This window comes from Symsagittifera roscoffensis, unplaced genomic scaffold (assembly GCF_963678635.1).
Source record: "Symsagittifera roscoffensis unplaced genomic scaffold, txSymRosc1.1 SCAFFOLD_579, whole genome shotgun sequence".
Taxonomy (NCBI): Eukaryota; Metazoa; Xenacoelomorpha; order Acoela; family Convolutidae; genus Symsagittifera; species Symsagittifera roscoffensis.
The window spans coordinates 2,186-29,004 of record NW_026971430.1 but is presented as its reverse complement, the minus strand read 5'-3'; the positions used below and the strand labels follow the sequence as shown (position 1 = coordinate 29,004).

Genomic DNA, 26,819 nt, shown 5'->3' with positions numbered 1-26,819 from the left:
CAGAAAGACTGTACATGTCATCTTAACATAATTAGTTACCAATATAATAACTACAATAAACTATTGAACTATCTTGCTCGCAAGCTTACTTTTATGTCTGATCTATCGTTAATGAAGTCTAAAGACATTTGTTAAATTTTTATTACAAGACTTTTGCTTATGTTTTGATAGATTTCGGAGTTACAACCTGACTTATTTTGCTCTTATGGTTGTTTTAGATGTTAAATATTTGAAAAAAGTGTGACAATTTGTTTGAAGATCGTTTTTCGTTTCGGTTCTGTTATTCTCTCGGAACGAACCAAAAAAAAACCTTATCCTTCATATTTTCTTCATTGATTAGTTAGCTTATTGATTTGACTCTCTGCTGACTTTTTGAAGCCATCTTTTGAAGGTCAGCCCAAACATTTCCTCAAATTCTACATGACTCATTAAACTGATTTTTCAATTCAGTTTAACTTTGCGGTCAAGTCATTTTTCTACCAGACACAAACTAGACTATAGTAACAAATGAATAGTAATAAATGACAACTAGCTATCAAACTCAGGCTACAGCTGGCCACTTTGATGAAGATAAATGACGACTTCAAAACGCAGCACGACATCAAACTCAGGAGCAACTCCAGATAGCTTATGTGGCTTATTTGTAAGAATAGCCAGTTGATCTGCAAGTAACGCAGAAGATTCCGACCATACCTCTCTTTGCAAAACTTCTAAAATCAAAGTTCAGATTTTGAACCTGGCTGACTCACCCCCTCCCCAATTTCGATTTTCAGAAACTCAATTTTGATTGCCTTACGTTGAATAGCTTATAACTATTTTCAGAGAATAATCCTATTTTTAACAAAATGCGAAACCCAGAATTTTTCTTACGTTAACAATTGCTTATCTTTTTTCAGGGGCTGATCAATGATTTCTTCGCGGGAGGGGGCTCCCGATTTTCAAATTTTTTAAATAAAAAGTTTTTTAGGCCGACCAAATTGGTTTTCTAAATTGAGGTCGAGCAGATTTATTTACCAAATTGATTTCTGATTTTTAAAAAAAAAAAAAGGCCTAAAATGCCATTTTTGGGCACTTTTGGAACTTTTTTTGATAAAAAATTGCGTTTATTTGCGCGAACTTCCTCTCAGAATTAGTAAATATTGCGCCCTAAATGCCTTTAGAGAACTCTTAAGATAGGTTGCAGCTACCCACAAACATTTATTTAGTTTCTAGTCGCTGTCTTATTAAAAATTTTCAAGTTTACTATCTTCATTAGCTCTTGATACTTTCAGAGTGTCAATAGAGCCTTCTCTTTTGAAGAGACCGAAAAATATTTTCTGCCGTTCTAAGAGAGAAGACAAGTAACCAAACTTCATTGACCATTCAATGTTATCGGGAGATGTTGAAGATTATTAAATTTATTGATGTTGAAAAGATAGCGACTAGCTACCATGTATGATTTTTTCGGTCGCTGAGGCGATGAAAGACTTCTTGTTTCGTTTACTCTTAAGTCTGAAGAATGCAACTGATCAGACCGTTTTGGGCAGCACCGAAAAACCATTTCAGTGTTTTTTTTGCAGTCCGAGTAATGCACAAAAACTGTCTAACACTACGCAACTTCTCATTTTGTGGTCAAAACAAAATTGTACTCAGAGGATGAGCAAAGACCTTTCGACAACGGGTATACAGTCAGGGGCGGATTTAGGGGGGGCGGGGGGCGGGGGGCATACGCCCTCCACTTCCCCCCCCCCCCCCCCCCCCTCAGGGATCCGACCGCCTGCCGACCCAAAGGGTCCCCCCTTTGATACTTTTTCAGAAATCCATTTTTGGCCCACCGACCCTAAAATTTTTCTAAAGGCGCCTTGGGCGCCAATATATACTAACTTTGAGGGGGAGCGCGCGCCAAAAAAAAACGCGATTTTTTTGTCAAATTGTTTCAAAAAGTGCCCAAAAACGGCTTTTTTGACTGTTTTTTTGAAAATCCGCCCCCGCCCTCGAGAAAATCCTAGATCCGCCCCTGTATACAGTGCTGGTTTATCGCTATTACCAAGTTTTTGGCAACATTGGTGACCATGAGCAGTGTAGTCGGCCAAAAACAATGTAAACTTAGATCAAATAGATTTTTGGACACTGTTTTTGTTTTGAACAATCAGCGAAAAACTGAAATCCAAAATCAGAATGAGATGCTATAGATTATTTAACCTCGTTCAGTTTCGTGGACCAAAAAGGATAGTGCCAACAACTTAGTATTAATGTGGTACTGTGTAATACTGTTGCCACAGTAACCTTGGAGAATTATTATGATTAATAATCTGTTATGTATTGTTATTACTTATTCAAGGCCAATCTAGCAGGCCTAATGCAACAGTGATTTGGACGGTAGTGAAACCAAGTGGCAGGGAGTGATCAACAAGATCTCTGAACAAAAAGATCATTGACAAGAATTTTAAATTAAAGATATAAACTCTTCTGTTTTCACTAACTAACTAAGAACGAAGTATTGGATTATCACATGGCGCAGCCAGCAGGATTCATGTCTCAAGATAATAGAATAGATATGGGAATTCCTGTATTCTGGACAACGGCGAATTCGGATCCTCCTTGGAATTTCAAGATATGGTTAGATCAATTCCTATTGGCAGTTACAGTTAAGGAGAGCGTGAATCCTGAATTATTGTTCTGAAGAACCGAGAGAAATTCTGTTTGAGCCGTTACCACGGCCGGAGACACCAAGAGAACAGGAAAACGCACAAGCGATTGCAGAAAGAGAGGCTAGAGACAAACTGGCTCGGGACAGAGTTCTTTCGGAAAATGCAGAAAGGAGAGCTAGAGGACCAAAGGTCGGTCATAATGTATTTTATAATGAGGTACAGAAAAGAGTGGCCTCTAGATTATTCTTAGCGTTGGGAACAGAAGGAAAAAAGAAATTTGTGCAAAAGAATTCTCATACAGAAGTTTCAAAGCTATATTTTGGGAAATGGTTGCCTTAGCAAAAGTATCATTTGATAAAACACAGAGTTTTACTTATGAACGCTATAAGCTGTTTAATCGAGCGCAGGAAACAGGTGAAACATCAGAAGCATTTCATGCAGCATTAACTGCGCAGGCAGCTAAAGCGGAGTTAGGGACACTTGAAGACGAATTGGTTCGTGATCTATTCATATCGGAAATGAGGCACTGAGGGATACATTAACGTTCGAGACTTTTACACCAGGGGAAGTACTGAAGAGAGCATTGAAATTTGAACAAAGCAAACAGACAACACAGGCATTTCAAAAATAAAACACAATGACTGCAGGTGCAGTTCAGGCTCATAGAACAATGAAAAAAAAACAAGAACCGATCATGAATGTGGGTAACAAGACCACAAACAGTCGGAGACAATCGAGAGAACCGTACAAGAAGAGAGCACCACTTGACAGGAGAGAGGGAAGAAACTCATCGGATAGAAAAACGTGTACTCGATGTGTTCGGTTATTTGAGAAGGTCATTTGAAGAAATGTCCGGCCATGGGCAAAAGATGTAAAAATTGTTCCAAACAAAATCATTTTGCAAAAATGTGTAGGTCACAACAAGTGAATGAAATCGCTGAAAAACGTCTAGCTCAGATGAAGAGTGTAATTTGATTCAGTCTTTTGACTCATGCGATAATGGCAATAGAATCGGAGACTTCGTCGATGAAGCAGATAAATGAATATATAAAACAGCAACCGAAACGAAAATTAAAGTTTGGGGATAGCGGTAAAGACATACAAAAGGTTGATATTCGCAGGAACCCTCGATCACAACAGATAAAGTCGTTAAAAGCATTAGTCAGAATTGATCACCAAATTATCAATATGACTATTGACCCAGGTATTCCAGTATCATTCTTAAATTGGTCGACAGCGAAACAAATTCTAGAGTCTTCCAAAAATACGAAGTTCAATCCACCGGAGAATCTAAATTTGACAGCTCAATTTGTAGACTACAATAAACAGCCAATTAATATTTTGGGAGCAATCACCACAACCATCCGTTCGGCAGGGTGGGAATTAGTGGGGGCATTGTTCCTGATCACAGAATGGCGCACAAGATGCATATTGGGGTTGGACTTACAGAACAAAGTGGGGATACACACAACACAAAAGCTGGCACCAAAAGACAAGACGAGGTTTGACATGCTACTGTGCGAACAGTCAGAAGGTTGGAAAAACAAATTTTATGGCAAATTTAAGAACCTTTTTGATCGTCCGGGTTGCTCGAAAATCATGTTGTCAGTACAAAGTTCAAATATCCACTTTGTCCATTACAAGAGAAAGGGAGAAGAATCTCAATACACATCCAGTAAAAGGTACATGAAGAAATGGAAAAATTGTTAAAAGAAGGGCATATAAAACGTCTGGACAAATGTACTTGCGATTTTTTTATAGCACCAATTGTAATCACTGTGAAAAAAGATGATTCCATAAAACTGGCTTTAGATGCAAAACCTATCAACAGGCAGTTGTTCAAAAACAAATATCATATGCCTAATGTTGACGAGTTATTAGATGGGGTTAGTCAAATAGTAACAGCAAATACAAAAGGTACTTTGTATTTCTCAGTATTAGACTTGAAGTATGCGTACAGCCAATTAAAGTTGACTGCAGAGACAGCAAAATAATGCAACTTTAACATCATAGGCGGACAAGCCACTGGAACGTACAGGTTTCTCACTGGATTCTATGGGCTTGCGGACATGCCAGCAGAGTTCCAAAAGGCTATGGATAGAACTCTAAATCATGCGAAAAACACAATCTGTTTCCTTGATGATATACTCGTTGTACCGAAAGGGAGTGAACAAGAACATGAAAAATTGATAATGAACGTTTTGGAAAAACTCGACAGAGAAAACCTGGCATTGAAACTGTCGAAATGTGAATTCTTTCAAAATGAGCTGAATTGGCTGGGGCACAAGTTATTGTCAGAAGGCATTTCACCGAAAATAACAAAAACGGAAGCGATATTGAAGCTCAGTCCGCCAAAATCATTGAAACAATTTAGGTCATTTATGGGTAGCCTAAATCATTTGGCTAAATTCATCCCTAACGCGGCTAGTTTTACAAAAAAACTTAGACCTCTTTTAGAAGAGAATGAGAAAAAGAAACTTAGAAGTGTGAAAATTCAAGTTAAAAAATTCGAATGGGGGGAAGAACATTCGGAAATATTCGAATTGATAAAAACAGCGGTTGCGAATATAACTAAAATCCATTATAATGACATAAAGATGGCTACCAGAGTAAAATGTGACGCTAGCCATAGTGGGTTAGGCGCAACGTAAGAACAACAGAGAGCCGAGGGGGATTGGGTACCAATTACACTCGCGTCGAGGTATTTGAACATTCATGAAAAGAAATACTCGACGAATGAGCTGGAACTGTTAGCAGTAGTATGGTCTGTTGATCGATTTAAACACTATTTGTTAGGAAGAATTCGTGATAGTCACAGATGATAAAGCGTTGGTTTCAGCTTTAGATGAAAATAGGTCAAACAAAACCTATCAATCTCGGCTGACTAGATGGGTAGATAGATTATTGCCTTATCAATTTACAGTTGTTCATATACCAGGAAGGGATATGGGCATAGTAGGTTATTCTTCTAGAGACCCTAATGGCGAACCGTGGCCAGAGTCAGAATTAGATGAGAAGCTCGTAGTCACATCGATAGAAAGTTTTCAGAAAGCTCTCGACTGTTTACACAGTCGACTGAGTGATCACGATGGGCTCGACCGGAACGAAAACGTTCTAGAATATTCTGTAAATGATCAGTGTGTCAAAACAGAACACGTCATCCAGCAGTTGCTATGGCAACCAAAATGGACAAAAACGAACAGGGCACGACCGGAACGAAAGCGAAACAAATTCGCGGTCGATTAAACGAGAAAACTGTGAAAAACCAGAGATCAGTTTATCTCAAAGCTGTCATTTAATACAGTCGGTTGAAAAATCCAAAATAATTCACAGGAATTTCCCAATTCACACTAAAACCAGAATCAGAGAGTGTTTCAAAGAAAATAGAGCAATGAAAACAGGCGAAATCTTGAACAGTGGAAAGGGAAGAAAAATAGTCACAATACAGGAACGAAATAGCCTCGATACGTTGACGGAGGAAGTCACAGAAACAACTTTTCAACGGATTAGGACAATCCAGCTTACTCCCAATAAGTCGGATTCAGACAATTCAGACTCAGATGACATGCCACAGGTGGAATGGAGAGCAATGAACCGGTACATCCAGGCGAACACCGGAAACAGACGCCCATCAACGTCAACTGTTGCGACAGCACAACCAGCACTAGTTTCGTTCTGGGAACTTATAGGGGCGGAAAGAGATGACAAACCCAGATCAAGGACGGATTTAGAAGCAATCTCTTCAATGCAGAGCCCAAGAACACTATTGGAGAACAAAACAAGGGACGAAGTAAGAATAGGGCATATAGTTGAAGTGGATCTCACCGGGGAGAGCACAGAAGACAGGGAATTCAGTCCGGAAGTTAGTGTCGTCACACCTAGAGAAACAAAAAGGGTGGGACACAGATCTCGCAAAAACGAACATTAGCTGACTGAGCAGTTAAATGCAGAGAATGGCCCACTGGCTCTTACGAAATTGTTTGACAAATGTCTGCTCGGGGAACTCTTAACAGAAGACACCTGGATGGATAGGCTAAGAAGGGTGGTGGAACGTAATGACAGGCAAGGATTTGAACTAATGGGGCCATACACTAACCCTCTGTGGCAGGTATCCGTGGTCGACGACTGTCTTCTGGTGGACAACCAATTAACCGTGCCGGATAAACTGAGACATGCTGTGCTTCGACGAATCCATCAGGGCCATCCCGTTCAGGAGGCAATGTTAGGGGTGTCCAATTGTTTATAGTGGCCACACATGCATAAAGACATAGTCAACCTGGCCGAGGAGTGTAGAAGTTGCACCAGTTATGGTAAGAACGCTAAATAAATAATTCCGAAAAATTCGGGGCAAGAATTGCAATTAGATTATGCGGGCCCACTCGAAGATCATCAGGGGAAGAAGATATATTTGTTGGTTCCTATTGATAGATACTCTAAGTTTCCGTCAATTTAAGTCACGAAATTTACTGGGGGAAAATCAACAATAAAATTTTTTCGTACCTATATTGATACACATGGAATACCGGAGGCGATTAAAACGGATCAGTTTTCTGAGTTTAAAGGAAAAGCGATGAAAAAATTCTGCACAGAAAATAATATTACACAAAAGTTCTGTCCAGTTGGTGATAATCGAGGATGCGGTCTGGTAGAGCGAACGATACAGACCATTAAACGAAGACTGGGTGTCATGCTGTTAGATGAAAACGTACAATCGATTAAACTTTGTTTAAGTACAATCATTGGAGATTTAAGATGGAATAAACAAAAAACGATAAAATTGTCACTATTTGAAGCACACTTTGGTCGATTTCCCAAAACTGAATTTAAAATTTTCGGGGATAGATTCATTAATGAGTCTGGTCGTTTAGATAAAGAACATCTAGCTCGATCTGCATTAACAGCTTCCCAATTGAAAAGACGCATAGACCAATCAAGGGATAATGTGAAGATTATTCGAAAAGGAAAAATAGTCGTGACGTCAGCCCACTGTTTCCACGAAATACGGCCGCCGCAAAAGAACGAGCAAGAGCTAAGGAGTTGAAACAATTACTGGGGGCAAATGCGAGATGGAATGCCACCCGGAGAGACACATCGGCTAACGAGTTGAGACGAATCAATGATGAGACCAGCACCATAAATCCTGAACTCAGAAAAGAATTGTTATACTCGTGGGAACGAGGATTTATCAAAGATAAACAGAGTGCAGAGACTGATAATTGGTCAGGTAATTTCCTTTGCAAACACGAGCAACGGAAAAGTGGAAAGGCTTTGACGATACCACTCAAAGGAAAAATTGTGGCAGAGACACCCTCGACTGTGAAGACAGCTGCAGGTGCAGTTTATAGAAAGAGTGATATAGCGAAATCTAAAGTTTCGGTACCGTCTACTGTGAGCCGATCGGAAAAGAAAAGAAGTCCAACGGGGGAGGAGCCAAGAAGTAAACAGCAGAAGACAGTTCGAGAGTATGAAGAGGCTGATAGTGAATCAGCGGAGGAAAATGAGATGGACGATCAGTGGCAGTGCGATAAAGTACCAACTGAAGACAGTAGAGCTACGGATAAAACCAAAATAGTCCGACTATACTAACTACGTCTATAGTAAAGGGATACTGTCAACAACTTAGTATTAATGTGGTACTGTGTAGTACTGTTGCAACAGTAACCTTGGAGAATTATTATTATTATAAATCTGTTATGTATTGTTATTACTTATTCAAGGCCAATCTAGCAGGCCTAATGCAACAGTCATTTGGACGGTTGCAAAACCAAGTGGCAGAGAGTGATCAGAAAAATCTCTGAACAAAAAGATTATTGACAGGAAGCTTAAATTAAAGATATAAACTCTTCTGTTTTCACTAACTAACTAAAAACTCTGTATGCGGCAAATTTTAATTTTCAAAATAGGGTCTTTGGGAGTTTTCTGGGAGTGTTCGGAAAAAGCCGAATAAACATTCCATTTGTTTGAAGAAAAAAAACAAGCCACCCCCTCTCGAGAGAAATTTTAGATTCTCCACTGTGACCAGTATCAAAAATTTGAAAAGTAAAGGTGAAAAAGTAAAGGTGTAAAGGTGGAAAAACGGCAATACATTTTTTTTCGAAAATCAAAAATTTACTCAAAGCAGTGTGCAGAAATTGTAATAAGTCAATTGATTTATCATTTTAAAATCCTTTCAGTCCTTATTCACCCAGCGTTATCAAGCCAGCGTTATCAGCCAGCGTTATCAAATCAGTGTATGGACTTTTTCGGGTTAACAGTTTGCTTAACGAAATCACTTGACACACTAGATTTCTTTCACGGGCACTCCATTCACTTGTTGTTAAGCAGAACGTCTTGAAAATTTATATTAAACTAACGGTCTACCGCTACTACTGACAGTATTTTCAGAAGTTATATCAGAATTCTTGATATAGATAATAAAATCAATTTTCCTGGCTTCTCCGGCAAACCTGGCATAGAGGTAGCACATACGCCTGGGAGGGCACGTGGGATCAAACCCAGGCAGGTCTAGTTTTTAAAAGCCATGATTTTTTGTTTCAAAGAAATTCTCGTTCTATTGTTTGTCTGATTATGTTATGTCGGCATAGTTGCCGCAGAATGGAGTTTTCTAGTTTTACAAAATAGTTAAATCATAATGTTGCTTGGCTAAAATCAATTTCAAATTATCTCAGTTTTTCCGGCATACATGGTTTTTGAGAAATTTGTCTGAGGTGGTAAATGCTTTGCTTGAGGTGGTAAAAGTTCTTTTTTCAAATCTGGCTAGAATCTATTGTTTTCTTACGGATTTTTGCTGTATTGTATCTAATTTGTATTGTAATTGGAAAAATCATGATTTGTTACTGTAACTTGTAAGTTTGTTCAGTTTTTAATTATTTTTTTGCTTACAAGCTATGTTTGACCTTAATCGTTTTGACTCATATTTTATCGAGTAATTGATTTATTTTCGGTGGCGATGATGTAAAAAAAATTAAATTTTTATGCTCTTGTGTTTCCGGGTGAGGGAATGTACAGTTTTTGAATTTCATTAATTTAACAAAATTTCAATCAAAAATATTTTCACTCATTAGGAGTCTCACCAACTTTTGTCGACTTGGTTGCCGCTCAATCATTGTGTTTGAATAATTTTTATATGCCATTTATTGTGTTTGTGGACATGCTTTTTGACATTGAACATCATTTCAGACAAATTTTTGAAGCTTTTGTTGTTGGGATTTTCTCGATATGTTTTGATTTCTTAGTTGCTTTGTTTCATTTTCTCATTGCTGGCCTGCATTGCTATTTTTATGTGGTTTTGCTTTTTTGTTATAAATACTTTCCCTAATTTCGAGTTAGTAAAGTAAGCGATTAGGCCTATTATAGGCTTATTTTTTTCAGTACAGTTGTTTATCGAAATTTTAACGCCATTTTTAAAACAAAAAACTGCTAGAAAAAATGAATTTAGTTTGGATTTTTTTCTAAAAATTTTTTTTGGAGAAAATTTTTGCTCGATTTGCCTATGTTTCTCTGATTTTCAAACTTTAATGTTTTTAGGTTTTTAACTTATCCTTTTATTACTTCAAGCACAAAAACAACACTTAATTGAAAAAAGCACAATTTTTTTATGAATAATATGGCAAAATGCTCTGCTATTTGCACAGCAATCGGCTATCCTTGTCGCCGTGTGCTTTTTGTTAACTTTTTGAAAAAGAAAACTAAATAGGCTCACAGAGGATTGGTGCGTTCCGCTTTATGGTCTGCTGTTTCTACACACACAACAAAACACCACTCAGCCAAAAATGCTCCAATAAAAACTATAAAGTTGTTTGACTTAACAGCTAAAAAAGCTAAATTACAATTGGCCTATACAGTTAAAGACGTTAAAAAACGGAAATCGGGTTTTTTTTAACAACCCAATGACTAGAATATAGACTACAAGAGTATCGTAGCAGTAGGAAGAAAATCGCGGTTTCATAATCGTCAGTAAGCCGACAAAAACTATACTAAGCAATCAAATCCGATATATGGAAGCAAACGTGCAAAGTAAAAAATTATTAACTATTGATTTCGAACATTCGCTTCATTGTATCGATTTTGATTGTCTCGATTTATATAGTAGCTGTCTACTTAAAGACTATCAATGACTATCAATACGCAGACCGCATTCCAATTACAAGATTATGCAAACTTTTAATTTAAGGCATACTCACGTTAGAAAAGGGGTTTAGGAAATTAGACGACCAAAAAATTGGAGAAGGTTAGTAGAACAGAAATAAGACGATTTGCAAAAATGCAGCTATGAAAATTTACACAAAATTGAACTATTGTTGGGTGTGATTATTACACCTATTATTAATTTTGCTTTGAGTTTTTCTAATTGCAAATCAGGCTACTATTTTTCTTAGCTGTTTATTAAATTTTATTTTCAAAAGTGTTTTTTATGATTTCAGTTTAAAATTTTACAGCTCATTAATAATTTGAAGTAATTTCGTTTTGAAACAATTTCTTTTTTTTAAATAATGGTAAAAAAGACTTTTTTGCTTGTCGTCTATTTTTCTAACTCCAATTGAAATTGTAAATAAATTGCGTCTATTTTTAACTTCTTTCTTCTAGAGTAGACATTTACAAAAATTTTTTTTTTTTTGCAATACCACACACAACTGTTTTTTTTTGTAATATTTACCTGCATCCGTTTTCTGTAAGAATACATGACAGTTTGAAACAAGATTTTCCTTTATGATTCTACTTGAAATTTATGTTAATTTTTCTTTAACAAAATTGCTACCGGCACTGTAGTTTCATGGGTAAATTTCGTTTAAATTTTAGTTTTGTTTTGTCAGTGTCTTTAAACGTGAAAAATAGATATTTATATTCAATTAAAAATGAACTATAGTGTTACTGTTTAATAGAGCATTACAAACCAATGCAAATCAATTATTATCAATTTTTCACGACGCAAAACAAAAACAAACTGGTGAAAATTCCACTTAAAATCAAATTTAAATGGATTATAATTAATTTCAAGGGATTATAATTAATTTCATTTGATGCAAACAAGGGATTATAAATGATTTTTTTCCATTTTATTGTCTGAGCGCAACTTGGAAATAGATTATATTGAAATTATTACAGACCACAAATTCCATTTTTTCTCAAGTTTCTTAGACAAGGGAAGGTACTTCAGACGGATCGACCGAAGAATCTCTTCATCTAAGAAACCTACCGTAGAATATCCTCACCAAGCATGCCCTCACGTGCATTGTTTGAAATATGCAAATCAAAAAAATTTTTGGTTTTAATAACGCAAATGAACGATACTTTTATCATTTTCCGCATCCAATGTCAAGCGTTAATGTAAGCACAAAAAATCCATCCGCAAAACAAAAACAAACTGATGAAAATCCATTTAAATTTTGTTTTAAATGGTTTATAATTAATTTTTATTGCAAACAATGGTTTATAATCAATATTTTTTTCCATTTTGTTGTCTGAGCGCAACTTGGAAATCGATTATATTGTATTATTATTAGAGACCAAAAAAATCCATTATTTCTCATGTTTCTCAGATAAAGGAAGATTCTTCAGGCGGATCAGCCGAGCAATCTCTCCATCTAAGAAACCTACCGTAGAATATCCTCAACAAGCATGTCCTCACGTGCATTGTTTGAAAAATACAGTTCAAAAAATTTTTGGTTTTAGTAACGCAAATGGACGATATTTGTATCATTTTCCGCATCCAATGGCAAGCGTTAATAATCAATTTTTTTATGTTTTTAGTACCAGTCTTACTAAAATTTAAAAAAAAATCCATTATAATCACTTATTAGTCGATTATAATCTATCTCTCTGACAACAAACTATAATCAATTATAAAAATTTTATTCGATTACAATCGATTATTAATTCATCAATTTTTCGGTAGTTTTATAATCAATTAGAATCGATAATTTTTGTCTCAAAATCTTCGTTAAGAAATTCATCCGAAAAACAAAAAAAAACTGGGGACGATCCATTTAAATTTATTTTAAATGGGTTATAATTAATTTTAAATTTGATGCAAACAATGGATTATAATCGATTTTTTATCCAATTTGTTGTCTGAATGCAACTTGGGAATCGATTGTATTGATAAAACTACAGACCACACAAGTCCATTCTTTCTTTTCATTTTTCTTTGATAAGGGAAGGTTCTTCAGATGGATCAACCGAAAAATCTCTCTATTTAGGAAACCTACCCTAGAATATCCTCACTAAGCATGTCCTCACGTGCAGTGTTTGAAATATGCATTTCAAACGCGTCATTACGAGGCCAAACTGTGCACTGGATAGGCGCACAATTTTGTGTCTGTATGTTCCTGGATTCCAGAGACAAGTCTTTAAAATGTTAAAGTTTTGTCGGAACGATCAAAGGAAAGTAAAGAACAAAAGAAGAACAAAAAGAGCATCCTTAATGCGGAATCCGCTTACAATGCACAAAATGCACAGTTTGGCCTCGTAATGGTACAAAAAAAAATTTGAAATTTTTCATCCATTTTATTTTAATAGGCCTTAAGATCAGTTAAATTGACGTCTGAATTATGCTTCGATTTCTAAATATGTTATGTACGTTGATATAATATTTTCCTCGAAGCTATTTTTCAAAAATTTCGTATTTTCTACCACTTAACTCGCTTCTCGCTTTGGGGGGGGGGGATAGTACGGTTAAACCCCTCAGACATTTTAGATGGTACTTGAAAGATTCCATGTTATCTGTGGTATAATTACGCTTGTTTGTTTTTCTTCAGTTTGCTTCTCTTTTACTTTTTCATTTGAAGTTCTTTTTGGTACAATTTTATGCAGCCAAGTATTTTACTCTAGAAAGTTTTTGCGAAGTTATGGTGCTATAAAATTAACAAATTAGCTATTTTGGGACACCCATCGGGAAGGCTTTCAGCCTGCCTCAATTCACCTAAATTGAATTGGGCAGGCTGAAAGGTTCAATTAATATGTCATTAGTTTTGTTAGTTACATATGGCATATGGGGTAGAAGGTTGCGGTTCAATTTTTTTAAATAAAGATGACGAAATAGTCTTGCTGTAGGTAGCTTTGCAAAAAAAAAGTTTTTGTCTTTTAAACCAATAGTTTTTATGCCCTAGGTTCAAAATTGAAAAAAAAAAAACATATTTTCACCTGCAACTCTCTAAAGCTAATGGAAACAAAAATTGCTTTTCGGATTCTTTAAGATAATTATTGCCTCCTTTTCTTTAATTAGCGTGTGTAGCAAGTAAAAAAATAATTTGGCTGAGAAATTATTCATTCGAAATTGAATTGCGGAAAATTTTTTGGTTTTAGTAACGCAAATGAACGATATTTATATCATTTTCCGCATCCAACTTCAAGCGTTTTAAATCAATTATTTAATTATTTTAGTACCAGTCTTACTAAACTTTTAAAAAATCCATTATAATCAATTAACATTCGATTATAATCTATCTCTTTGACAACAAACTATAATCAATTATAAAAAATTTTTTCGATTACGATTATTCGTTTTTCGGTTCTTTTTCAATCAATTACAATTGATAACGTTTGTCTCATTTTCTAAAAAGTTGTTTAATCACAAAAAATCCATTTTAATCAATAATAATTGATGATAATTCCGTCTGAATGCTCATTTTATCTCTTCGATTTTGCATCTGACTTGCTTATATTTTATGTTTTTTAGACGTTGGCTGATGTGAAAATGGGAGAATCGTTTTAGCAGTTTTCTAATGAATTCAAACTTAATGATTTCTTGGTTTTTTTTCTTTTAGAAATGTTTCATGAGCACATTTTCAGTTTTTCTAAACATCAAAATATCTGGGCATTGTTTTGGTTTCATGATTTATTTGGAAGAGTTATTTTCACCTATAATAACAGTTTGTCAAACTAAGAAATTATAATCGATTATCATCAGTTATAATTGATTTAAAGAACGTTTTTCTTTGAACTATAATCAATTATGAAGGAACATAAGAAATAATGTTCTCTTGGAAAACATCACGATTATAATCTATTATAGGTCTTTTAAATACCTAATTTTGGTAAATAAAATTATATAAAAAAAAAAGTAATATTCCACTATTATGAATTATTTTAGCCTAAAATCAAATGCGGTTGAATTTTAACGTGGTTTGTGGGTAAAATTTATGAAGCTAAAGTCTTAAAAAGTTTCTAAAATAAGTACTTAAGTTTGTAAGATTTTCCCCAAAAAACTACTTTGGATGTATTGAAAATCAATCAGAATTTGTGCAGGATGTGCCTTGATACGTGCATTTTTCTATCAATTTTGTAAAATTCAACAGAATTGTGGTACGGCTTACAAAAATCACGCCACAAACAATGTTTCAATCTGTTCGAACATTTAATTGACTGATTAAAAAAAAAGAAAAAAAATTTCCGGTGTTTGATGAAAATTGAGGAGTGATTGTGCACGGTAAAGTTTTCACCTCAGATATTTTATTGAAGTTTAGGGCAATTGAGGAAACGGATTTGCCAACATCATACCAATACTTAGACCAGGCTGCAAGTTAAAGCGGCTTTGAGTACTTTCAATAATAATTTGGGTAAACTAATTGATCCAAAATTTGTTTTAAAAATCTGCCTCGCATTATATATGCGATTTTTTGTCCAAATTAAATTAGTTGAGATCCTGTGAATAACATGTTTTCATGTAGCTTTATACCACCTAAAGACTTTATATTCTTTAATTAAAAAAGAAGTTCATCGCACAATGGGGTTTAAATTTATTCGGAACTTTTTGCTTATTTGTTTTAGAATAGCCAAGGTTAGTGTCGAGTTTTTTATATGAGGAGTTTCAATTAAATGCGAAATTTTCTTTTTATTAATTGCTGCTTTTCGCAATAAAGTTCGGATATATTTGGTTTGATTTGATTTTTTGAGTTCAAAATTTAAAAATTGTCTCGTTTGATAAATTTTTTGCGATTAATTTGAGTTGAAAATTACCAATTTGACCAGCTTGGGACCATTAATGCTAGCAAAATTTCCATTTTAAATTACCACAGGTAAAAATTTTTGTATGCAGGTGTTTCAAATTTCTCAGAAGGATTCCAATTCATTTGAAGCCCGCTTAAATTTGACCATTTAATCCGTTAACAGACGCAAAACTTATCAACATAATTTTGTCTTTGTAACAAAATATCAAATTTTCAATTTTTTTCCGCAATTTTTTTCATTCAATTCAGCCAAACTTATTAGTAGTCAAAGCAATCAGACCACCTGTTACAAGCCATTTTGAAAAAATACCTGTATTGATTTAATTCAGACATATTTTGAAGCAGGTGATTTATTCAGGGCTGCAACCCACCGTTCTTTTTAAGCATAAAAGGCTCATAAAAAGTGGCTCATAAAAATCTTTAGGCTCATAAAAGGTGGCACTGTTCTCAATTTTGGACAGCGAGAATGAGTGTCTGTTCTTGTTTTGTATTTGACAAGTATTATGAGATTATTTAAAAATTGAACAGATATATAACTTTTATTTTGAAAAACTAATGGAGTACAATTTCGTTATTTTGATTTTTTGAATAACGCGCGGCATCAAAATTGTATCGACTAGCATAAAAAACGAAAGACAAACTTCAAATGTTGTCAAAATTGGTTGGCGTTATCTCAAACCAAATCTTGTAAGGAATTACATACCCCCCCCCCCCTCTACTGCTAGTTATCAAAGTTCAAATCATTTTACACAAAAACGGATCTCTTTAACAATTCTTCTACCTCTTGGTACCTAGTAACGAATTGTCATCCCTATGATAAAAAAATAATTTAACGGTTACGGATATGTGAATTTTGTACCTAATAACGAATCTCTCCCCTTTAGGAAAGGGATAAATAAGAAGATCCCAAAAAAAACATGTGTAAGCACAGTTTTTCCACTTATTTCACAATTTGCACGGCAATCAGTGTACGGTTTAAGCCATTGCAGGTCGGGGCAGGGGCGGATATAAGATTTTCTCGAGAGGTGGGAGGAACATTGAATCAAGGTGCGATTTAAAGAAAACTGATTGATCTTGCGTGTTGTTCCAACTTTCGTTGAAAGTGGCGAAATATTTGCGTTCAAGGTGATTTTTCCAGAACAGTTTCGACCAACTGAAAATATACTAACCTGTGGTCAATTTTTGCATTACTACAAGTGTTTGAAATTTGGCAAATTGGCTGATTCGGATTGTTAATGCACGGCATTCATAGTGCGTTGAAAGCGTGAGCGGCTATTTAATGCGGTTCAGAGATCATTCCAATTTGAAAGAGGCATACTAGGTTTTCTAATCAATCGAAAGGATATTGAATGGTATATAAATCATAAAGCATTCAGTATTTTAAGTAGTGTGTGGGGCTGATTTGCAACAAAACGATAGCAAAAAAAAATTGAAACATGTTTTTTTTTAAATTAAACACTACTCATTGACTTTAAAAGACAATTAAAACGTTCAGGTACTCAGCCTAATACGAGCAGCCTTGTTTAAAAACAGTGATCTAGGATGAGCAGTAGCGGATTTAGGGTGGGAGCTGACGTGCCATACAGAGATTCGACCCCTAAATACCCAATGGGTCCCCCCTTCGGTACTATTTAAGACATCAATTTCGGTTGACCTAATCTAAAGTTTGGCAACAAACTATACTAATTTTGAGCGGAGGCGCGCGCCAAAAAATTCGATTTTTTGGATCAAATTTTTCCAAAAAGTGCCTTGTGCCTAAGCGCTTTTTGGCCTGTTTCTTATAAAAAATATATCATATAAAAAAAACAATTTTTTTTGGAAAATCCGAACCCCCAACCTCGTGAAATTATTAGATTCCTAGATCCGCCCCCGGGTGGGAGGCAAAAAATCGAATAGCGTACGGGTCTATCAGAATAAACAGGGTGAAATCTGACATTATCTCCCTTATATTAAAATCTGAGTTATTTAAGAAACATAACTAAACGAAACTCCCAAATATTATATAGTTTAATTTGACTCGTCAAAACACTGCAGAAAAGGCCTAAAATAATGATCTTTCATCTCGGAACCTAGTTGATTGCCCAAAATGAGGAAAAGTTGACTTATAATTATTAACAGAAACTAAGTTAACGCTTGGAAACGTTTCGGTTGAAATAAGTCAGTGTTTTGTGCTGGCCTTCAATGAGCCTCAAAAGGTTTTTGAAGCTTATTCATAGAGCTAATTGACAACCGGCGTTGACTTTTTGCAGCTTAAATTCCCGCAGTCAGTCTTTATCTAGCTTAAGTATCTTGTACCTGTCGAAGCTTATATTTGGACTAACTCGGAAGGAATAATTAATGACAATTTCGTCCTTTCAATCCCCTAAGAGGTACACATTGCTAACAAATATCCCAGGGTACGAAAATCCGATAGCGCTATTGGCCGAAATTACAGGAAAAAAGTTTCAAGGTGAAATTTTGAGAAATTAGGAAAAAATGCAAAAAGTCGATGCCCCTGGTTCTAAACCAAAATTCGAATGAATGTTTATTTTTGGTATTAGTTTTTATTCTATTTTTCTAGCTTTTGGACATTGCATAGCTCGGATGTTGAAACAGTACCAGCTAGATACCTCCGACCCTGAGTTCAATTTAAAATTCATTTCTAAATCACCTATCTAACCCATCTTGAGTCAAACTGGAAGTATATAGTCGATTTGGAATTTAAAATGCGCATATTGATTGCCGGTTAAATGCCAAATCTTGTTCCGTCATTTAATCTCATTAATGTTTAGAGAACGACTTCCAGTTTTGGCACATTCCAGAAGTTAAAGGGGGAATTCTTACTTGAAGGGAAACTTACGAACTGTCGTACCTTTTTTTTTTAAATTTAAAACCCTGTATTTCAAATGGGCTATTTTTACTCTGTCAATTCCTTCAATTCTTGGCTTCCGATGGACAATTTCTGACCTTTTGATATTAAGCTTAACTCACATTTTGGTTTTCAATTATCCCTTAAATTTTTTACCTAATTTAATTACTATTACAAGGAAAATTTACATAAACGTCTTCTGAAAACCAATCGAGGCTTTGCTGAGAAGTGATTGAACGAAAGCTTGTCAAAAATAATTAAACACCACGCTTGAGTTACATTTTAAATAAGTGTTACCACTCGCTCCTACCATCGTCGGATTGTGTCGGATCGCGTCGAACAAAAGTTTCACTTTGATTAATTCACATTTTAATTTAAAATTTATCGTGTTTTCTGTTAAAATTTGGTCAAGTTGTCGCTCGATCTGGACAGAAATCTCAAAGTTGCGTTATTATTACTGTTACTTCTATTTAATTGATGAACTTTTGGACGATAAAATTGAAAAGACCGAAAATAGAATTTGCTTATTAAACAGGTCTTCTTATTTTGCAGCCTTGAAGGAACATACTTGATACGTTTGCATTTGAAAAAGAATTTCTTCTACTAAATTTTTATCTAGTATTTTTTTTACCTTTGTACAGCCTATCAAAATTCATCCATAAGGTGATGATTTGGGAAAAATGGAAACAGATTTCAGAAAAGCGATTCACTTGTTGACAGGAAACCAAAATAGAATATATCCCTCAATTGTTTTTAAGCACAGTGACTGAAAACAATAAAAAATTGTAGAAACATTGTAGCTTTTTCTTGACATTTCTATCATTTTTATATAAAAAAATCTCTGATATTTCTGGTGCCAGAATGCACAAAATTTAATTGTTTCCCGAACTAAAACTGATATTAAATTTCTATATGCTGAGAAAATTCGAGTATTACCCTGCACGTGAAATACCAGCTTAGATTTTTATCCCGGATTAGCAAAAAAGAACCGCCCCAACCCTATTTTCAGCAATTCTGGCTACGTGATGAAATTACCAGCGTAATAAAGTCAATAAAACTATATACCCTATTTAGGGCTATCTTCAATTATCGTTGAATATTTATCCCTTCGGAAATGATATACAACACTTCATCTTAATAGCTTTCAACCTGTTAGTATTCCAATCAGTATCATCCTGTTAATCAGATTTATTTATAGTTGTTGAAATTTCTTCAGTTAACTTTCGTAAAACTTCAATTTGACGAAAACAAAAAAGTTCAAAAACAAGTAGTTTATTTTGATCAGCACAGAATTATTGATATTGCTGAACTTAAAACCCTGATTTCATCAGCAAATAGCGGCACAGACAACCTACATTTTTATTGAATATTATTTCAGTCTCCTCCCAAAGTTTCTGATCAATAAATACAGCTTTACTTTCCCGCTTCCCAATTACTTTTTCCAAATTAAATTTACATGTCCCTGAAGTCATGGCCAACTACTGGCTGGCATTTGCTGCCCTACTTCTTTACTTTGCTTCATGTCTGGCAGTGTTAGCCGAGAAACATAGGCCAGTCGGAACTTATCGAGGAGCCGAACTGATGTCTGAGATTCTCGCGAACTCTTCCAAACATCTTCGTCCGGTGAATGACGCGTCTCACAGTACCGAAGTGGAGTTCAGGCTGTCGCTGTACCAGATTTTAGGTTGGTTACAGTGTTTTCTTAGAAATACTAAAAGTGATTTTGAAACCGTTTACTAAACCAGCAAACACATTTGTTGCTCAGAAGGAGCCTAAAGATACATAACAGCGCTTGTTGTTTTTCATGAGACCAGAATTGGCGTTTTTCTTATGTCTTGATTTTAGGATAATTGTAAAGCGCAATGTTTCGGCTATTGGCAAAACGCGTACGCTGCGTATCAACTGGGTCAAAATCAATCTGAATTAAAGTAAGCTTTTCATGCGAACAAATCCAAAATAGAGTTAAGCAAGACTGCTGGTATCACGGCAAAGCCCTGAAACTTCGGACTGCTTCTTTAAGTTTACAGAGAGAAAGTTCGAAAAATATAATGTTTTTTGAATTTTTATCAATGTTCCCACCCTCCAATGCAAAGTTTAAAGCGATATAATTAGAGTCTAGCAATAGATCAAAAACCCAAATAGCTTGCCTCACTTCAATTTGGAACAATTTTTGAGCCATATTAAATAGCCGCTTACGCGTTAAAAGCATAAAATCTATCACGCATTAACTGACCCAAGCTTGAAAAGTTTGCAATTTTCAAATCCCAATAACTCGACAAAAACTATAGAAGATTTTTTAAATATTAAATTGAGCTCAAGGCATCATTACGTTTCAGATGAAATAAAAACTCTGCTCAAAAAATGGCTAGTCAGAAAGTCAAAATTAGTCTAGAAAAATCAAACCGAACTCAAACATTCCATCCTTTCTTCGAACATCTGAACAAAAAGACTGCTCGTAAATCAAGGCTGAACATTGATTGTTATAAGTGGTCAAAACAAACTATTAGATGAAAAATTTATAAAAACAGTCGATAAATTTTTCTTTTTATTCATTTTTTTTTTCATTTTATTGCCCTTATCCTAATGTAAAGTTCAAAGGGATGTATTTAGCGTCCCGCATCCTAGAAATATGACAAATTAATTTCTTCTACTCAATTTGAAACAATTCTTTTTGCCGCTCGCTTGTTGTTCGTGAACGCAGTATATCACGAGTTAATCGAGTTAGTTATCCCAAACTGACCAAGATAGCATTTTTCAAACCACATCAAATTACAAAAATTAAACTGAATAAACAGAGATATTTCCTCTCCATCAAAAAAAAATTGTTTAAAAGTCCAAAAAGGACTAAATGAAAAACCACCCCAAGCTTAAACATTCCGTAAATTTCTTCGAAAGTCGAATTAAATATTAAACAAAAAATAAACAAAATATCTGTTGTGACTATTAAAAAATCTTAAATGAAATTCGTTTTTGAAAACTTTTCCGAAAAAAACTTTTTTGTTTTATTAAGTGAAAAATGCTTCAGACAATTGAAATCGTCCTAACCATATAACCCCGCGTCAAATCATCCGTTTATTCTCAAGCGTTCAGCAGTTAACGCGAAACCAAATGAACTCTAAAAAACTACTGAGACTTAGAAATTAATATCGGTATCAAGAATCCAGCAGGAAGTTACCTGAAGGAAGGAACCAGCATGTTGGCGGTGAGCACTAAAGCGTAAAAAATTGAAATACGGTGACCTAACAATAGTAATGCCATAGACGCATAAGGCCTTAACAAAGAGACCAATGGACGACTAGATTTTCGGAAATTAAACATGATTTTGAAAATTGTCCGGCAACAAAAACTTAATTGGCAAAAATGAACGCATATATGATACCACAACTGGTCATGTTAAAAGTAGCTTGTAGTAATTCAAATTTTTTTTTTGACTGGTTAGTTTCAAGTTTTGCCAGCTTTTGTGGATTGCTGGCTTACCAACGTAAACTCAAAAGATTGGTAGCTTTTAGAATAACATGAGGAGCGGTGGTTAAATGGTTACGTCTCCGTCTCTCAATAGGAAGTTCGAATGTTCGAGGCCCGTTGTGAACCCTGCTCGTTGCTGTAGGATGAGGCAACAATAACCAGCCACGAAAAATAGCCAAAAAATTGCCTGTAAATTTTAGCCAGCGGCAGAACAGCGGTTCTCCGGAAAGAGCTGAACAGCTCGTATGTTGCTCTTTCCATTGTGGATAAATCGTTTTAATAGCTTCCCAAAATGTGCAACGACGATGCGGATAAAACTTTCTCTGGAAGTCTTTAAGGAGACCTTTTTTTAACGCAAAGTTCATGAAAAACGAATTTTTATTTCAAAAAATTTGACAAAAAAAAACAAAACAGAATTGTAGCTCAATTTTGCCAGAATTAGCATGTTAATTTGAAGTTTTTTTTTGCATCTTGTTCTTCTTTTTATTGAATTGATATCCTCTTGAGGCGTTATAGAATTGAACTTCTGGACAGATCCGTTTTTTCGCAAGTTTTTTCGTTCATTTTCCATGGATTGTTCTTTTTTGTGTTCATTTTCCATTTTCTATGGGTTGGTATGGATGGTATCTTTTGCAGATGCTAAGAAAAAATTGGTCAATTAATCAAGTAAATTACAAGCAATTGTACATGATTAGATACACCTATCTAGAGAAGCAAGAGTAGCTGCTCAAGTCCCAAGTAGTGTAATACCTTGAAACCTACAATGGGGCGATCTTAGTTTGAAACAAATTGTCAAAAAAACTTTAAATGACTGCTCAATCTAGATGGCGTAGGGTTCGTTTTTTCATGCAATTTTAGTTCTATCGAATAAAAACGGCTGTGGTAAACAGCGATATCAGATTAATATGGCAAAAATTGTGTTTTTAAGTACTTCGAAAAAAAAGGGCAAGGAGGGGGGTGGTTACCTCATGATGGAGGGACCGATTGACGGAGAACTTTTAATCAATCAGAATCGTTAGAACTTTTTATTGGCTATATCATTTTTGCTCATAACCGAAATTTTTTTACCAGAAAATTAATTATAGCAGCACAGCAACGTTTTGCTGTGTAATTCGTGCAGATATCCAAAAAATATATTTTTTTTTTCATCTTTTTAAAATCAGATTTAAGTTTTTTCCAATTCCCGACATTGATTTTGCAATATTGAAAATTTCATGTATCTGCTTGTTTTATTGCTCAATATTACTTTTTATGGCCTGGATTTTTTCTTTTTCTCTGAGATTTTTTAAATTTTTTTGAATTTTGTGGAAACTCAATTCTAATTGACTAAATGCATTAAAAAAACCACATTCGATCCCTCTATCGTGAGCGACGCCACTGCGGCAGGTGATTACAACAGTGCTGAACTATAAAAGTGCCGAAAATCAAAATATCGTTCAACGATGCTGAAAATTTTTTTGAACACAGTTGTTACTCATCCCAAATCGCTGACAAGTAATTATATTCAAAAGGACGAAAGCTGAAGTGCCATTTAACCGATGGCCCCTGTTTAAGTTTCCCAAGCGCGGCGTCTTAAATTTTTCTGAACAAACATTTAACTCAGCAAAGTGTCATTTTTCTTCCGGTTCACTTCAAAACAAAACTTTGTTCACGCAAAACTGCCAACAATTCACAAAAAGAACTCAAAAGTCCAAAATATGATAATTTTTTGAGATTGTTGGACACATTGTCAGTTTCAAGACTCGAATTTAAAAAGCAACGACGAAAAACTGAACTCAGAATAAATTTTTGCTGCAAATTATGAATGATTTTAATTTTTTTAAATACCAATTGTGCAGTTTTTTCATGATTTTAATTTCTTTTTGCTTCCAAAATTTGATTTTTTCAACACATTTTTATAGCTTTTTTTATTGCATTTTTAGGCAGGTTTGAAATTTGAATTGTTTTATTTAAGTTATAAATTTTTTAGTATCAAAACTAATTTACAATTAATTTTTCAGTAAAGATTGGCGAACTATATAATTTTACGTACGAATTTTTGAAAGATAAAAGCTTGCAGGAAATTTTCATCAAAATTTTTTCTGGATGTTTGATTTTTGAACAACAGCAATTTTTTTGGTGGACACTCCCGGCTAAAAATTAAAATCTATTGACTCCGTGGTAAATCACAAACATATTAATCTCCTTTAGACATTGAAACTAATAACCAGCAAAAGTAAACTTATTTTGGCGATTAAATGACCAAATTATACTGTTGCTAATTGAGGCAAGCAATTAACGTTGTTATTACTTTTTTCTTGTTTTTGCCTAAATTGAACAAAAATGATGCTAATTGTTATAATGGGTGGCATAGCGATAAGCAGGCAGGTCTTTTGGCATGGTGCAATTGCTTTAACACAAAAACCAACGTTCAGCTTACTTTTTCAAAATTACATGATTTGGTGGCGAAATAAACGTAACATTTCAACATAATTAAATACAGGGTGTTTTACAAGTTTTTAATGAATAATTTGGCATATCAGTGATACCTCTGTTTTTGAAGCCATTTACACTGCATTAGGCAGCAAAAATTCAGTGAATTGTGGTAATACTTTTCATTAGGTAGGATAGTTGGGCCTTCTTTATGTACGGTCCAAAATATATTTTCTTCATATTTTGAAAAAATGATCATAATGTTTGAATCTGATTAATTAAAGTTATTTCCAGCGAACGAAAATCTGATTTTTAAGAGAAACAAGACTGCTCGTATCAGGGCGAAGCCCTGAATGTTCCGACTGCCTTTTGAGGTTTATGGAGCAGTAATAACGTTTAAAAATTAAATGAAATAAAACAAAATGAAAAAAAAATTCTAAAATTTGAAATTTTTAATGAAAATCATCCCCCCACAAGCCATATAAAATACAAAAGCATAGATTTTGCTCCTTGTAACAATTCAAGTCGGAAGTCGGAACAAAAAAGTTAAACCTTTTCTCATACAGCAAAGGTTTGAAACGACCAAGTAGCATGCCTCGATATTCAATTTGGAATGACTTTTATTACGCGTTTAATCTCCTTTTACGCGTTTATAAAACGCTACTAATTTGTTTTAAGAAAATGTAGTAATAACGTTTAAAAATTAAATGAAATAAAACAAAATGAAAAAAAATTTCTAAAATTTGAAATTTTTAATGAAAATCATCCCCCCACAAGCCATACAAAATACAAAAGGATAAATTTCGCTCCTCGAAACAAATCAATTATGGCAAACAAGCTTTTTTCAACCAATTTGGAACGATTTTTAAGACGGATTAACTCTCCGCTTACGCGTTAATAGCGCGAAATATATCGCGCGTTAATTGTCCCAAATTGGCCAAAATGGAAATCTTTAAACCCCCATAACTTTACAAAAAATGATCACAGGTAAAATATCTTTTCAAATTTAAGCTCAAGACAACAATACCATTCGAATGATATAAAAAATGTCAAAAATGGCTAGTTAAAAACGGCTAGTTCCGTCAAAAATGGCTAGTTAAAAAGTCGAAATTTGTCAGAAGAAAAAAAAACCCAGCCCGAGCACAAATATTCCGTCACTTTCGTATCAAAAGTCGGAACAACAAGACTGCTCGTATCAGCGCGAAGCCCTGAAGGTTCCGACTGCCTTTTAAGGTTTTACGGAGCAGTAATAACATCAAAAAAATTAAATGTAATAAAAATAAAAGGAAAATTTTTTTTTCTAAAATTTGAAATTTTTAATGAAAATCATCCCCCCACACGCCATTTAAAGTACAAAAGGATAAATTTCGCTCCTTGTAACAAATCAATTATGGCAAATAAGCTTCTTTCAACCAATTTGGACCAATTTAAGACGGATTAACTCTCCGCTTACGCGTTAATAGCGCGAAATATATCGCGAGTTAATCGTCCCAAATTGGCCAAAATGCCAATCTTTAAACCCCCATAGCTTTACGAAAAATGATCACAGGGGAAATATTTTTTCAAATTTGAGGTCAAGACAATAATAGCTTTCGAATGATATAAAAAAATTCGTCAAAAATGGCTAGTTAAGAAGTCGAAATTTGTCTGAAGAAAAAAAACCACCCCGAGCACAAATATTCTGTTACTTTCGTATCGAAAGTCGGAACAACAAGATCAATTAAAAATTTTGATGAGTTTGCGGATCAAAATAACATCCCATCCACAAGTAGCTTAATTAATATCCTCCGCCGCTGAGTTTTTTAAATAAAATTGCTAAGCGCTGCGAGTAAAATGATGCATTTTTATTGGCGAAAGTTGGAACTCAAAACCAAGTTAACATCCTCCCCTAAACGGATTTTGGGGAAGAATGATAAGTTGGTTCATTTTTGAGCCGTAAAACATAATAGACCCGGATTGTTTCACGCAGTACTTTTCGAAATTTTGAAAATTGAATTCAGCTTAATTTGAGCAAGGTAGTCTAATGCTGATTTAAAATAGCCAGATAAATCATTTATCATTATAATCATTTATGCATCTTCTTCGAAAACCAACCACAAACCATTCTCCCCCAACCCCTAGAATCAGCTCCTTAAAAACTGTTTAGACGTTCTTTGTTTCTGTTTCAGATGCTGACAGTGTGAAATCAAAGATACATCTTCACTTTTGGGCTGAAATGATTTGGTTAGTCTCACGGAAACATCTATTTTCAAGTTCAACTATCTTGTTCAATAAATAAGAACATTTTAAATGTTTCCAATCGTTATAGCATAAAAAAGCAGTTTCAATGTTAAAAAGAATTAAAAAGTCACGGCTAATTTAAACGCAAATGCACTATGCTAGTACGGCTCTCTTTCAGTAACTTTGACTATCCAAAAATTCCCCTTCGCTACAACTTTATGGCATCCATTTTGGCTCTAATTTTTTCTAAAGAGTCGGTAAGCGTTACCAATTACTAATTACTAATAGGGGGATTTG

General features: G+C 34.6%; 1 protein-coding gene across 2 annotated transcripts; it reads left to right on the top strand.

Annotated features, from left to right (window-relative positions):
• On the top strand, positions 1 to 26,525 carry LOC134856441 (neuronal acetylcholine receptor subunit alpha-9-like; the record flags this gene model as incomplete). 2 transcript variants are annotated; one of them, XM_063872721.1, is given in 3 exon segments in its annotated part: positions 1 to 391; positions 18,349 to 20,109; positions 26,471 to 26,525. In XM_063872721.1, coding segments are annotated over 2 exon segments (269 nt in total), but the record flags the coding sequence as incomplete, so codon positions are not given.
• Between the last annotated feature and the right edge of the window lie 294 nt (positions 26,526 to 26,819).